A 12,937-nucleotide genomic window follows, 5' to 3' on the forward strand; every position below is an offset into this window, starting at 1 on the left:
TAACAGGAAAAGTGCAACAAGGGTTTTATTTGGGTTCGGGACATAAAAGACAATTTTTCTGAGGCCCAAGGCAAAGACCTTACTTAATTGCCTATAGGCAAACACGGCCCTAACATTTTGTCTTCATAGGATCATCAAAACCATTCAAACTGTGTAACCTCCATCAGCACAAATGATCTGACCGGTGATGTACGAAGCAGCAGGAAGGCAGAGGAAAGCAACTATTGCTGAAATCTCCTTAGGCTTTCCCATGCGGCCTATGGGTATCTGAGACAATATAGAACTTACTGCATTTGTTGCCTTTTCCCCTCTTGATTTGTTCTGTCAGAAGATCAATTTTATTGCTGAATGATAAGATTTAATATGCAGCAAAATCAACAACTGAAAAAGGAATAGCAGATATACTATTTAACAACACCCTGAGCAGTTTAAATGCAGCAGCCTGTAGGGACTTCAGTTTTAATGCAATGCTTTCCAAAACAGATTAAAAAGTTAGTGCAGATTCTTAACAAAACTTCTATCCCATGCAATTATCCTCTTCAAAACTACTATAACCTGGTTCAATGCAGTGGTAATCACCAAAAGGCTCAATTAATGTTAATGAAAATGTAAAACAAGGGAGGTAAGTGTAGCTTTTTTAAATCTAGTGGGGGAGAGTGCACGTTTTTTGCAAGTTTCAGGCGAGCTGTATAATATCGAAAAACATCAAGGAGATGAATGTAGTTGGTCAAATATTTATACCGTGTTAGACTCTGAAATTGCAGTCATCACAGGTCCTGGTGCCACTGTATTTACACGAATGTTATCTTTTGCCCATTCCATTGCCAAGTTCTTTGTGACTTGGTTTATAGCTCCTGAATGAAATCATGCAGATTAATTACCTTCAATTTTGACTTATGATCTAAGAAGCATCCATTTTGAAGCACAACAATTTTAGATATAGTGTTTTAATTGAGCTTGAAGTATTGCATCAATGCATCATATCTCAGCTTTCTGAGTAAAGTGTGATGAGGAATAGCAAAAAAATACCTTTAGATGCTGCATAGGCAGACAAGAGAGGCAAAGCTTTCACACCAGAAACAGAGGAGATAAAAACCATGCTACCATATCCTGTTGCTTTTAGAAGTGGGTGAGAAAGTTGGCTCAAATGATAAGCAGACTCAAAATTTGTGCTCATAATTGTTGATACATCTTCAGCAGTGTAATCTGTAGTTTCCTTAATAAGATATTTTCCAACGTTGTTTACCTGAGAATGTACAACTAAATAAAGTCAACTCAAACACAACCAGTTCAGGGAAGAAGCATGATCAAACCGGAATCTTACTAAAATGTTAAGCTTTCCTTGGAAGATGGAGGCAACAATTTCCATTAGATTTTCTCTTTGCTCACGAAATTGTACATCACAAACTGATCCGGTCACACTAAACCCTTTGCTTTTCCAATCGTTCAAACATTTGTCAATCTCTGCTTGGTTACGTGAACATATATGCACAGCTGCTCCAAATTCTGCTAATTCTTCTACTATGGCATAACTAATTTCAAATCATTCAAGACTAATCAATAGCAGAAAGCTAAGAAACAAGGAAACCAATATAAATATTGGCCACATCACAGCAAGGAACAAGAACTCAACAACACAACAAAATATAATATTTTTCAAGTGAATAGACGGGAGACATAATATCTCAAGTTTCAGGACCAACAACTTTGGTATACAGAGAAAGTTAAAACTAGAGATGGGATAAGCTTGGAAAGGAATTGAATAAAAGCTTACCCTATGCCTCTGGTTCCCCCTGTCACTAGAGCAGTCATTCCACTGAGTGACCATCTTTTGTCCTTGAAGCTGAACTTAGCTTCTCCCATTTTTGTTGCTTTGCTCGATGGTGGATTATGGGATCCTCAGAATTGAAGAACATACCGCTTTAATTCCTCAAGAAAAGCAAGGTATTTGGTACCCACTGGTACCAAATATGGACCAGAGTTGAGCAGCTTTAAATGCTTGTGTTGATCTTACCATATAAGGACAGCGACGCCCCTTGAAATCTAACAAACAGGACATCATATTTCTCAAATCTCAACGGCACACCAATAAGAGAAATAAATTCTTCTAGAATATAGCAGAAATCATTATTTGAGCTGTAATGAAGCATTGAAATAAAAGGTATCTTTGAATTTACACTAATCTATACTACAGGTGTGTGATTGAAACAGAATCTATCAAGAATCCAATGCGATTGGTCTTTAAGAGAAGAATGGAAGAAGAAGAAAAGATACCAACTTGGGGCCTCTTTGTTGAACTCCACTTGAGTTTAGTGGAAGAAGAGAAAAGGAAGATAAGATCGACAGGGAGAGTGCTGTGAGTGTCAGTCACAGGGCAAATCCCAAGCTCCCAAAAGCAGGAGAGATTGCTCGAAGTGGCAGTATCGTTGCAAAACAAAAATTTAACAGAAGATAAATAAAATAAAAATAACTTTAAACTTTATCGGTGCCATGAGATGCACGATAGCCATTTGATTATGATATATATTTAAATTAAATTTATTTTTAATATATTTAATTCTTTATGAGAAAATAAATTGTAATATTCCAATTCATAAGAGGTTAAAATTTCAAGAGAAGAAGCTGTGCTTGATCTGTTATTTTGCAAATAACTAAAATATTTTTATATAATTTTTTTTAAAAAAAGGCTATCAAATTTATCATTGTCAATATATTTCATGTCATTAGTTGTTTAATACTTATCATTATCAGTTCACAACTTATTAATAAATAACTTATCATTACTAATATATTTCTTATCATTTGCTATTCAACATTAGTTATTGTCAGTTTAGAACTTGTTAATAAACTTTTTGATATAAGAACATTTTATCGTTTAACTACATTTGCAAAATATCAAATTAGACATCACTTTCTTTTATGTGATTTTGACATCTGAGACTCCTAAATTAGAATATTGTAATTTTTAACTTGTTTTATGCATTTTTTCATTCTTTATTAACATATTCAGAATATAATATTTTCACTTTTATATTTTTTTAAATAATTAGATAAACCATATATATATATATTTATCATTCTTCATTTAGCAGTTTAGATGGTCAAGCTTGCAACTTTTGACTTAAAGAGATACTTGGTGTGAGTTAAACCAAATGACTTAAATGATAAAATGCATTATACTCCTCCAATCCTAAATATAAGATTCTTATACGAATAATATAGCATTCTTATACATATTAGTATAAGGATCTTATATTTAGAATCGGAAGAGTATTATGGTATAAAAATATCCATTAGTAGAATATGTTTACTAGTTAGATAACTATTAGAATTTGAGCATTTGACGGATTGCCAATATTTTAATTATCGACCTTAACGAACTCATGGCGGAATCAAATATCAAAAATGAGTGCTGTAAGCCTATAACGTACTTTAAAAAAGAAGTTGTAAAAAAAAGTATTAAATTAAATTAAATAACATTTTATTATTTAAAAAAAAACACCTAGCTTTCTACTGAATTCGGTGGGAAGGATGGGTATTTAATGAAGAACAAAGAAAAAATGGGGAGAAGTATTAATTGCAGAGGGAAAAAGAAAAAAGGACGGATGGAGGTGGAAAAAATTGGGTGGAAAGGATGGGTATTTAATGAAGAACAAAGAAAAAATGGGGGGAAGTATTAATTGCAGAAGGAAAATGGGTGGAGTAGTTAAAAATAGTTGAAAAACAATGAAGGAGTAGTAAATAAAGAAGGAAAAAAAAAGTGTGGGTAATTGGAAGGTGAAGGAAAATAGAATAAAAGAGAGTAGGGAGACGAAAGAGAGTGAGAGAGCACAAGAGAAAGGGGGAGCGGGAGGCAGAAGGAGAAAGCGAGAAGCTGAGCTGCAATACGTGATCTGAAAGTTAGGACAAGATTTGAAAATCATTTAGGTATACAAATATACTTCTTGTTATCAAATTTTCATTATACATATTTCTTATATATTTAGAGCTTTATATTATTAGCTTCATTATAATGTTTAAAGAAAATTTTACCGTTTGGATGTGGAGTAAATATAGAGTTTTGACAATATATAACCATAAAAATTTAAAAATACATTATTAAAAAATTTTAATCAGTTTATATTTGTTCAATGATTGTTTTGAGAATTTTAAATTAAAATTTTAGTTGAAAAATTTGTTATTCAAAGATAAAGAATGTTTTTACGATTAAATTTAAGTTAAATAATTTATTTGAGTTATTTAATGCATTTTTGAGGTCTTAATTGGTTTGAATATTGAATAGGTTAAAAATATATTGTTGAAATAATTTTTGAAAGCTTAAAGAATTGTAAAGGAAAAATGACAAATAAAGACCCCCAATATGTAAAATTATGATTTGGGACCCTTAATTCAAAAAATAGCAAATAAAGACCCTGTTCCATATTGCAAATATGAAATCTTAGTGAAATGTCTGAAACTCTCCTCAGCCAAATAACAAGTTGCCTCTGGGAAATGATAATTTCACTTTAACAAATGACAACTTCAGTAGACCAAATCATAATTTGGCTGAAGATATGCCAAATGACAAAGTTGACTATGGAAAATGACAAGTTTACTTTATTGAATGATAATTTCAATAGACCAAAGGGGTATTTCAGACATTTCACCAAGATTTCATATTTACAATATGGGACCATGTCTTTATTTGCTATTTTTCAAATTGAGGGTCCCAAATCACAATTTCACATATTGAGAGCCTTTATTTGCAATTTTTCTAATTATAAATTGAGAATTTTATGAAATTAAATAAGGTTTAGGTTTGTTTATAATTCAAAGAAGTTGTTTGATTTGAGAAAAAATTTTAAATGAGACAATAATAAATAATTGAGATTTTAATGTGAAATATTTAAATTTTGGATAATAAAAATATATTTATTTGTTATTAAATTTAAATAGTTTTATATGTAAATTATATTTTCAAAATAATAGTATATCTATTATAAATAGCTAGATTTGTGAGAGTTAATGTATTTTTGTAATTTTAGTTCAGAGGGTAGTTTTAGAATTTTAAAGTAATTTTGGAATAGTCTTGAGTTTTATATTAATAAATATTTATGTGTAATTTTGTAGACTCTTGAGAATTTTGAAGTAATCTTTGTGTGAATATTTGTAAGCTAAAGAGTACCAGGCAACTCTAAAAATTCTTTCATGTACAAGTGAATTGTGTATGAATTATATTATGGATTTACCAATTTTTATATCATACTGAAATATAATATTATGATTTTTCAAACAAATGTTTTGATATGTTACTTAATTTTGTTAAGATCTATTGCTATTAATTATGATCAATATTTAAATATATTGATAACTATGGAATTATCATGAGTTGCTGTTAAATGGTATATAAGTTTTATTGCTATCTTATTTTTAATAATATATTTGAGGACGTATTTATGATGTAACATTATTTGCATATGATGCATTGTTAGGCTAAGGATAGAAGGAGATTTGCATGGATATAAAATTACCACGTGGTATGTCATCACTCGGTGCATAGTGGATGTCACTTCTCAGGATTCCTTTTTTCATGTTTTCTTTTGGCCGAGAATTAATTGGAGCTTTGGGATATGTGATGCCTTCTTATTTTATTTACAAAGGAGGGGAGCCATAGTCTGACCTTGAGCTTTATATCTTTGGCCGGATATGTCTCTAGTATCAGTGAGTTTGGAATAATTCAGTAAAATAGATTAGTTGCTATTAGAATATATGTTAGTCTATGGTTCCAGTCAGCAATATAAGGGTGGACGGTGATATAAGGGAGGCCGCATTGTATTATTTTTGGATATATTAGAAAAATGACATTGGTGTATTGTTGAATCAAAAATAAATTTGAGTTGAATGTATAAATCCGTGATTTTCATACATAAATATGTATACACACAAATAAACGGATTTTTGTTTATCATATATGGTTTGCTTGTATAGGTTAGAATTTTAGTAGTTACTGAGACGTTTGATCTCATTCCTTAGATTAACATTTTCAGGTAAAGGATTTAGTAGGAATTAAGGGAAGGCATCGATAGAGTGAGCCGTAAAGGCTTCTGTGCTCCTCAAGCACATATTATGTTATATTTTTATTTGCTAGGACTATAAGACTTCAATAGTTTATTTTGTTAAGTTATGTTAGAAATATTTTGAAATTATGACCTGTTGAAGTGTTAGAAATATGTATGAACTTTTAAATAAAGTATTTTGTCGTGTATGTGGATATAATTATATGAGGTATTACATTTTTTATATCAGAGCTACAACGTTCCATGGCTTTTTATTTGATTTTTGTGTGAAATATTATTTCCAAAAAAAAAGGTTTGGAAAAAAAAAAAGAATTCTAGAGGTCATGATAATTTAAATATAATAACATTTGCACTTCTTTTTAGTTTTTAGATTAAAAGTTTATTTTAGTAATGCTGTTTAGTTTGTCCTTCTGCTGTTCTACATAAGAGTGGAGAATGGTGAACACTCGAAGGACTAACTCTACCCCAGTTCCCAATCAAGATGTTCCTTCTCATCAAGATAATAATACTATTTTGTGAGAATTACAAGACTATGTTGTGAGCATTGATCAGAGAGTGAAGAGACATGAGGACGAGCTGGTGGCAATCCAAGGTCAGCGTGATAGTCATCAAGAAGGAAATGGCCATGTTGATGATGAAACTCCTAGTGACCACTAGTCAATAAGGGATTGTAGCTCTGGTATCATTGACCTCTCGTGAGCCTTCCTCACAGAATCTAAAAGTGTGGCCCGGTTTCCTGCACTTGAAGCAGATGATGCAATTTCCTTGATGCACCTTCTCACAGTTGGCACACTTTTGACTATTGGTAGTGCTAGTGATAGGAGCTGTAAAACCCCTGTAGGAGCTCTGTCCCCTACTGATCTGACTCCTTGGAGGTCCATTGAATTGACTCCTCGAAGGTCCACTCGATTGATTTCTGGAGGGTTGATGTAACTGCTTCTTTGACCTGTTGAAGCTGTTCTCGTAGGTCTCATGAATGGAAGAGACCTTGTATAAGAGTCCTTTCTTTTCTCAGCTTCCTCCTCTCTCATTCTTTTAGCAATGATATGCAATTTGGTGCACATCTTTTCAAAATTATTAATCTCCAAGGGTGCTAAAGCTGTTCTTTATTCTGGCCTGGCCTTTTCCAATAGCCTATCAGCCATCCATTTCGAGTTATGTTGCATTTGTGGATTAGTAGTGTATTTGACTAACTAGAGGAATCGAGTGATAAAGTCTTCCTCATTTAAGTTTCCCTGCTTGAAGGCATAGAATTCTGCTTCTTGGTCAGCTCTAAGGGCACTAGGAAAATAATGCTGGAAGAATTTCTTCTTGAACCTTTACCAAGTTATCTCTGCACTCTCAAAAGGCTTGATGCTGTCCCACTACTAGTGACCACCAATCAATAAGCGATACCCTTAGAGGTACTAAATCGAAAGGTGATAGCAGTGCACATTCTCAATGCAACCTCATGATTATCACACTGCTTTAGGAAAGTTTTAGGAAGTTTGATCTTCCTAAATTTAAGGGTAGGTTGAATCCATCTGAAGCTGAAGAATGGATAGAATAGTTGGAAACTATATTCAGAATAGTAGTCTGCATCTCACAGGAAAAAGTGCAAGTTGCTGAGCAGCTATTACAAAAGGCAGCAAGAAAGTGGTGGGTAGCGTCAAGCCTTTTGAGAGTGCAGAGATAACTTGGGAAGGTTCAAGAAGAAATTCTTCCAGCATTATCTTCCTAATGCCCTTAGAGCTGACCAAGAAGCATATTTCTATGCCTTTAAGCAGGGAAACTTAAATGAGGAAGACTCCATCACTCGCTTCCTCCGGTTAGTCAAATACACTACTTATCTGTAGATGCAATATAACTCAAAATGGATAGCTGATAGGCTACTGGAAAAGGCCAAGTTAGAATTAAGAACGGCTTTAGCACTTTTGGAGATTGATGATTTTGAAAAGATGTGCACCAAATTGCCTATCATTACTAGAAGAATGAGAGAGGAGGAAGCTGAGAAGAGAAAGGACTCTTATTGTGACAACTGTTCTTTCAAAACCATTTTAGATTCAATCCAACAATTTATTTGAATGATTAACCATGATAAAAAAAAAAACCTTAAAATTTTAAAATCGCTATCATGGTTAAAAGAAATAAATTTATATTACGAGCAACATCGATCATTAACTTGGGCTTAGACTACCAAAATCCAGAAATATCATTCAACCATTAGCCCAAACCAAACTTATACTTTCAAACATACGAATTGATAAATCATTTTAATACAAGTCATGGAGCCCATTAATCAAAAGTCAACACTATAAAAAAAGAGTAACACACAAAGTCTTAAATATCTCTGGCCTTCCAATGACTCCCATATCAGATAGTAGTAATTAAAAGTATTAGTTTATAGTATTAGAGTATATGGGTCCTATGTGGCAATATATAACAAACCATCACATATAACAAAAGTCGAGAGGCTATACAAGCTATAATAGCACACTATACCTCTGGAGCCTTTCATTATGGGTCACCACCTGAACTATCACCTGAAGATAGTAAAAACCACAGAGTGAGACAAACGCCTCAGTAACCAATTTTCCAACTTATCATACATACTAACACGTGCTCGTGAGGTGTCAAGTGGAACAATTATTAATTCTCGAAAACATAGATATGTAATTTCAATCATCCAAACCCTTACTATGGGGGCTAACACACAAGCCACATAAGTTTATTCCTCACTATGGGGGATTAATCAGACATATAGGCTTATCCCTCACTCTAGGGGACGAATAAGAAGCCACAAAGGCCTATCCCTCACTATGAGGGACGAAGGAAGAAACTAACCAATATGCATCAATAGCGGCCTTATCACGTGGTAAGATAGAGCTCAATCAAAAATTCCAAATAACAACCAATCATTCACAATATAACAAAAATATCTCAATCTTTTTTCAGTGTAATCCATAAGACATAAATCATATATCTTTTCCAAACTTCTCAATCACAATTCCAAAAATTCCACAAGGCAATTTTCGTAGCTTAAAAGGTATAATATATCTACTCTAGTTTCAAACAACACATCATTATTCTAAAATAACAAAATACTCATGAATAACATATTAGCATATATGACAAGTGGAAAATGGTTACCTCTCGCCAAAACAATAAAAAGGATTATCACAAGGTCAATCCTTTACTCAACCAATAATTAATCTACACAATTAATAACAACATATTAATATAAGCTAGCTAATTAATTAATTAAGCTTATATATATTAATTAGATTTCTAATTTAATTTACAACGTCCAAATTATTTACCTTAATAAAAAGGATTCTCCAAAATTTCTAAATATAAAATTATTATGTTCTAAGTTCTAAAAATCTCATTTTAAATTTAAACTTCAAAATCAAACCATCAAAAATTCAATAGCACCTCAAATATTTATAAATAACTAATCTAATCATAATTTTAATATATATATATATTTTCATAAGTAATAAAATTTTTAGTTAAAATAATTATTTTAAAAACCTTCAGTCACCTAATAAATAAAACTAAACCAATTAAAATTTCAATAATATATTACAGTACCCAAATAAATTATTTAGTTTAATTTTAATTGGTAAAATATGATATAAATCATATATAACATATTTTTCAACTAGGAATATTAATTTAAGTACTAAAAACTAACAAATGGACAAAACTAAACCGATTAAAATTAACAACTTATTTACCTCTAAATTTCTATAATTATCTATTACCCAAACTCAAAACTTATCCCATATATAGGTTTCAAAATTTTCTCTAATCATTATAGTAATACTACTATTAGGAAGCATAAAATATATAAGAAATATTCATGAAGAAAGTTTGATAAAAAGAACTATATTTGTGTACCTAGATAATCCCCAAAGCTTGTATTATCCTTCAAAATGCCAGAACTTCTCTACTTCTCTCTCGTTCTCTCTTTCTCTTATTCTCTCTCTTTCTCTCCGCATATGCCTCATCTTCTGCGTCCACTCTCCCTTTTATCTCTAACATTCACTTGCTCCTCTATTTTTTTCTTCACGCATTAACTCATCCTAAAGTCTTCTTTCCCCTTTCCACACGCTATCCCCATTTTCCACTCTCTCCCAACTTTTCATACCTCATTTTCCATGGTTCAATTTTTCAACGGAAGTGTGGAAAGTTGCTTCCTTCTTTTTTTTTTGTATTAAAATATTATTATTTTATCTTTCTTTTTTTAATTAAAATATTAAGATATTACACTTATACAAGGTCCGTTCCATTCATAAGACCTATGAGAAGAATCAGTGAGAAGAATATTTACAACTTCAACAGTTCAAAGAAGTAGTTTAATTAGCCCTCCAAAAATCAATTTGGTGGACCTTCGGGGAGTCAATTCAATGGACCTCTACGGAGTCAGATCAGTGGGGAAAGAGCTCCTATAGGGGTTCTACAACTCCTATCACTAACACTGCCAATAGTTAAAAGTGTGCCAAGTGTGAGAAGGTGCATCAAGAAAATTGCATTGTCTGCACATCCTATGTTATATTTTTATTTGCCATGACTATAAGACTTCAATAATTTGTTTTGTTAAGTTATGTCAAAAATATTTTGAAATTATGACCTGTTGAAGTGTTAGAAACACGTATGGACTTTTAAATGAAGTATCTTATCGCGTATGTGGATATAACTATGTGAGGTGTTACAAGTGCTATTTCACTGAGCAAAAATATATTTTCTCATATGAAACTAAATACTCCTCTATTTTTAATGTAAAACCTATTTAACTAATTTGATTATACTAAAAAAGTTCAATAAGTTAGTTAATTATACGAAATATGATATATTTTTTCTAAAACATCATAATTATCTTCTTTAATATCTTCCCTCTCTCTTCTACTTGATTATAGTTAAGAGAGTATTAATAAAAATAATTTTAAAAAATTAATAAATATGAAAAATATACTTATATTTAAAACTAAAATTAACTCAGCAATTAGGATATTCATTAAGTATTGGAGCATTATATTTTAGTTGCTGTTGTTTGGGCATTAAGCCTCTTTCTTTGCCCAAAAAAAAAAAAGTTAAAAGCTCATGTCATCAGTCTCCCAAAATCAATCTAACTCTACACTGTACCCAATGCATTCAATATAAAGCAGCGATACCCACTAACAATAATCAACCACGGGTTTCCGAGGAATTGCTTTCCAGCGAGGATTATACAAATTCCTCTTATCAGTTTGTTTGGTGTTGTGTGGTTCAGGACAGGATCGAAGTTGGAAGATGTTCAGGATAGGATCGAAGTTGGAAGATCTTTAGTTGCATGTATTTCCGTTTTCTTCCTGCAGTTTGTTTTTCAATTTTTTTAGTTGTGAAAAAAATTATGAGTTGAGTCCTGAAGGCTCACTGGACTCGAGGTATACTTTAAGACGAAGAGAATACTTATAGATCACCCACCAACACATTATATATATATATTTTTTTTTGCTAGAGCATAGGTATTCTCCTATTGAAAACAATCATATTCGAGGTACTGTCGGACACTAAATGTGGATATCTATTCTAGTGGGAATTCAAAGCTTAGTTCATTATATTATAAGAGACTAGCCCCTTCTGCTAACCGAATTCCTGATCCTCGTTACATTTCGTTAGTTGTGTTTATTCGCTGCCTTTCCTTTCAATTATAGCGGGACTAACTTTTTTGGTTTGGTTGGGCTTTATTCAAATTAAGTAATTGTAGTGAGCTGGCTTTTTAAGTTGTAATCATTCTACTTGTTTTATAGAAGTGTCTGTTGATTTTTTTTTTTAAAAAGAAGATAACAATAATGGCAACATGCTAGCAAAACAAATCAATTAACAATAATCAACCCAAGGATAAGAGAGCAACATAATACCTTTATCATAGGCCTTTTCTATACCAGTCCCTCCCAACGAACCCTCATGAACACAAACTTCATTCAACTAAACAGGATAGATGAGACAAGGTGCACAACTCAATGAAGACCTGCTAAGCAAACCATGTAAATCAAAGAATTGATATGTAATTCTCACATAGGAGGGAATTTATATGTAATTTTCACACAACGAGGATCCCTGTATGCAAGTTTCACACCATTTTAGTTAGCAATGAATCATTAATGCCCAGGGGACTGCTAAACCAAGATTTATGTGATTAACATGATCTCCAAGACACAGTTTTCTACCAGAAAACTTTCAGGACAGAAATTAAATTTTATCCAACCAAGCCACGCAATGATATGGTTAGCTCTTGATAGCGGTTACAAAAATTTATCATATGAAAATGAATTTTACACATACATTCATTACAGAAAGCTTATGATAACTGTTTAACCAGCTATCTTTTCCGAAACATCATTACTATGTTGTTCTTGCTCATCAAAGCTCCAATAAATTATTGGGAAGCTGGGAACGTGTGTAATTTTAAAGGAATTTGCAAATAAGTCAACCAAATACACTCAGTCCACAAATCCTGTTCTTATTCCCATGTAAATAGTCAAGATTCCTGCGACTATACATTGATCTTACTCCATCACATCGCATTCATATTCTCATTTCTATTTCTAAGAAATATTTCACCGCCCCTTAAAATTAAGATCCAAAGATGTCAGACTCATTCTACACGTTGCCAGTTGCCTTGTTCAAAGGTAGTTGTAGATTGTGGAATGGGAATGAGACGTGTGGTCATCATACCAGAGGAGCACTACCCATAACTTAACCTGTTGTTGATCTTTGTAGTGCCTTATTCTCATCCATAGCTTTAACAGACAGAAAATCCAAGAGAAGACAAGCTGAAAAATTCGGTGTTTCCCACTTGGTGAAGTAATTGAAGATTAAACTTAGTGTGGAACTTTCTGCTGGGATGGATGAAA

General features: G+C 32.2%; 1 protein-coding gene across 2 annotated transcripts; it reads right to left on the reverse strand.

Annotated features, from left to right (window-relative positions):
• LOC114730117 (tropinone reductase homolog At5g06060-like) lies at window positions 1-2,371 on the reverse strand. 2 transcript variants are annotated; one of them, XM_028917140.1, is made up of 6 exons: window positions 2,275-2,371; window positions 1,775-2,043; window positions 1,325-1,532; window positions 1,030-1,246; window positions 742-854; window positions 1-321 (listed from the first exon to the last, which is right to left on the reverse strand). In XM_028917140.1, exons 2-6 carry the CDS (start codon window positions 1,861-1,863, stop codon window positions 145-147), a joined length of 804 nt encoding a protein of 267 aa, XP_028772973.1. In that variant the 5' UTR covers window positions 1,864-2,043; window positions 2,275-2,371; the 3' UTR covers window positions 1-144. The 2 variants fall into 2 exon arrangements, with proteins under 2 accessions (XP_028772973.1, XP_028772974.1); XM_028917141.1 differs by having other exon boundaries at window positions 2,279-2,364.
• Between the last annotated feature and the right edge of the window lie 10,566 nt (window positions 2,372-12,937).

This window comes from Neltuma alba, unplaced genomic scaffold (genome assembly GCF_004799145.2).
Source record: "Neltuma alba isolate B1F8T4 unplaced genomic scaffold, ASM479914v2 tig00012712_pilon, whole genome shotgun sequence".
In the NCBI taxonomy this organism is placed as follows: Eukaryota; Viridiplantae; Streptophyta; class Magnoliopsida; order Fabales; family Fabaceae; genus Neltuma; species Neltuma alba.

Bases quoted from the DNA above. Each gene is read 5' to 3' on its own strand.
- LOC114730117 (XM_028917140.1), bottom strand. From the start codon at position 1,863: ATGGGAGAAGCTAAGTTCAGCTTCAAGGACAAAAGATGGTCACTCAGT. The intron at 1,247-1,324 runs GTAAGATTCCGG...GTACATTCTCAG, and splicing joins AAGGAAAGCTTAACATTTTA to GTAAACAACGTTGGAAAATA. The intron at 322-741 runs GTATAAATATTT...ATCTTCTGACAG, and splicing joins CAATTTCAGAGTCTAACACG to AACAAATCAAGAGGGGAAAA.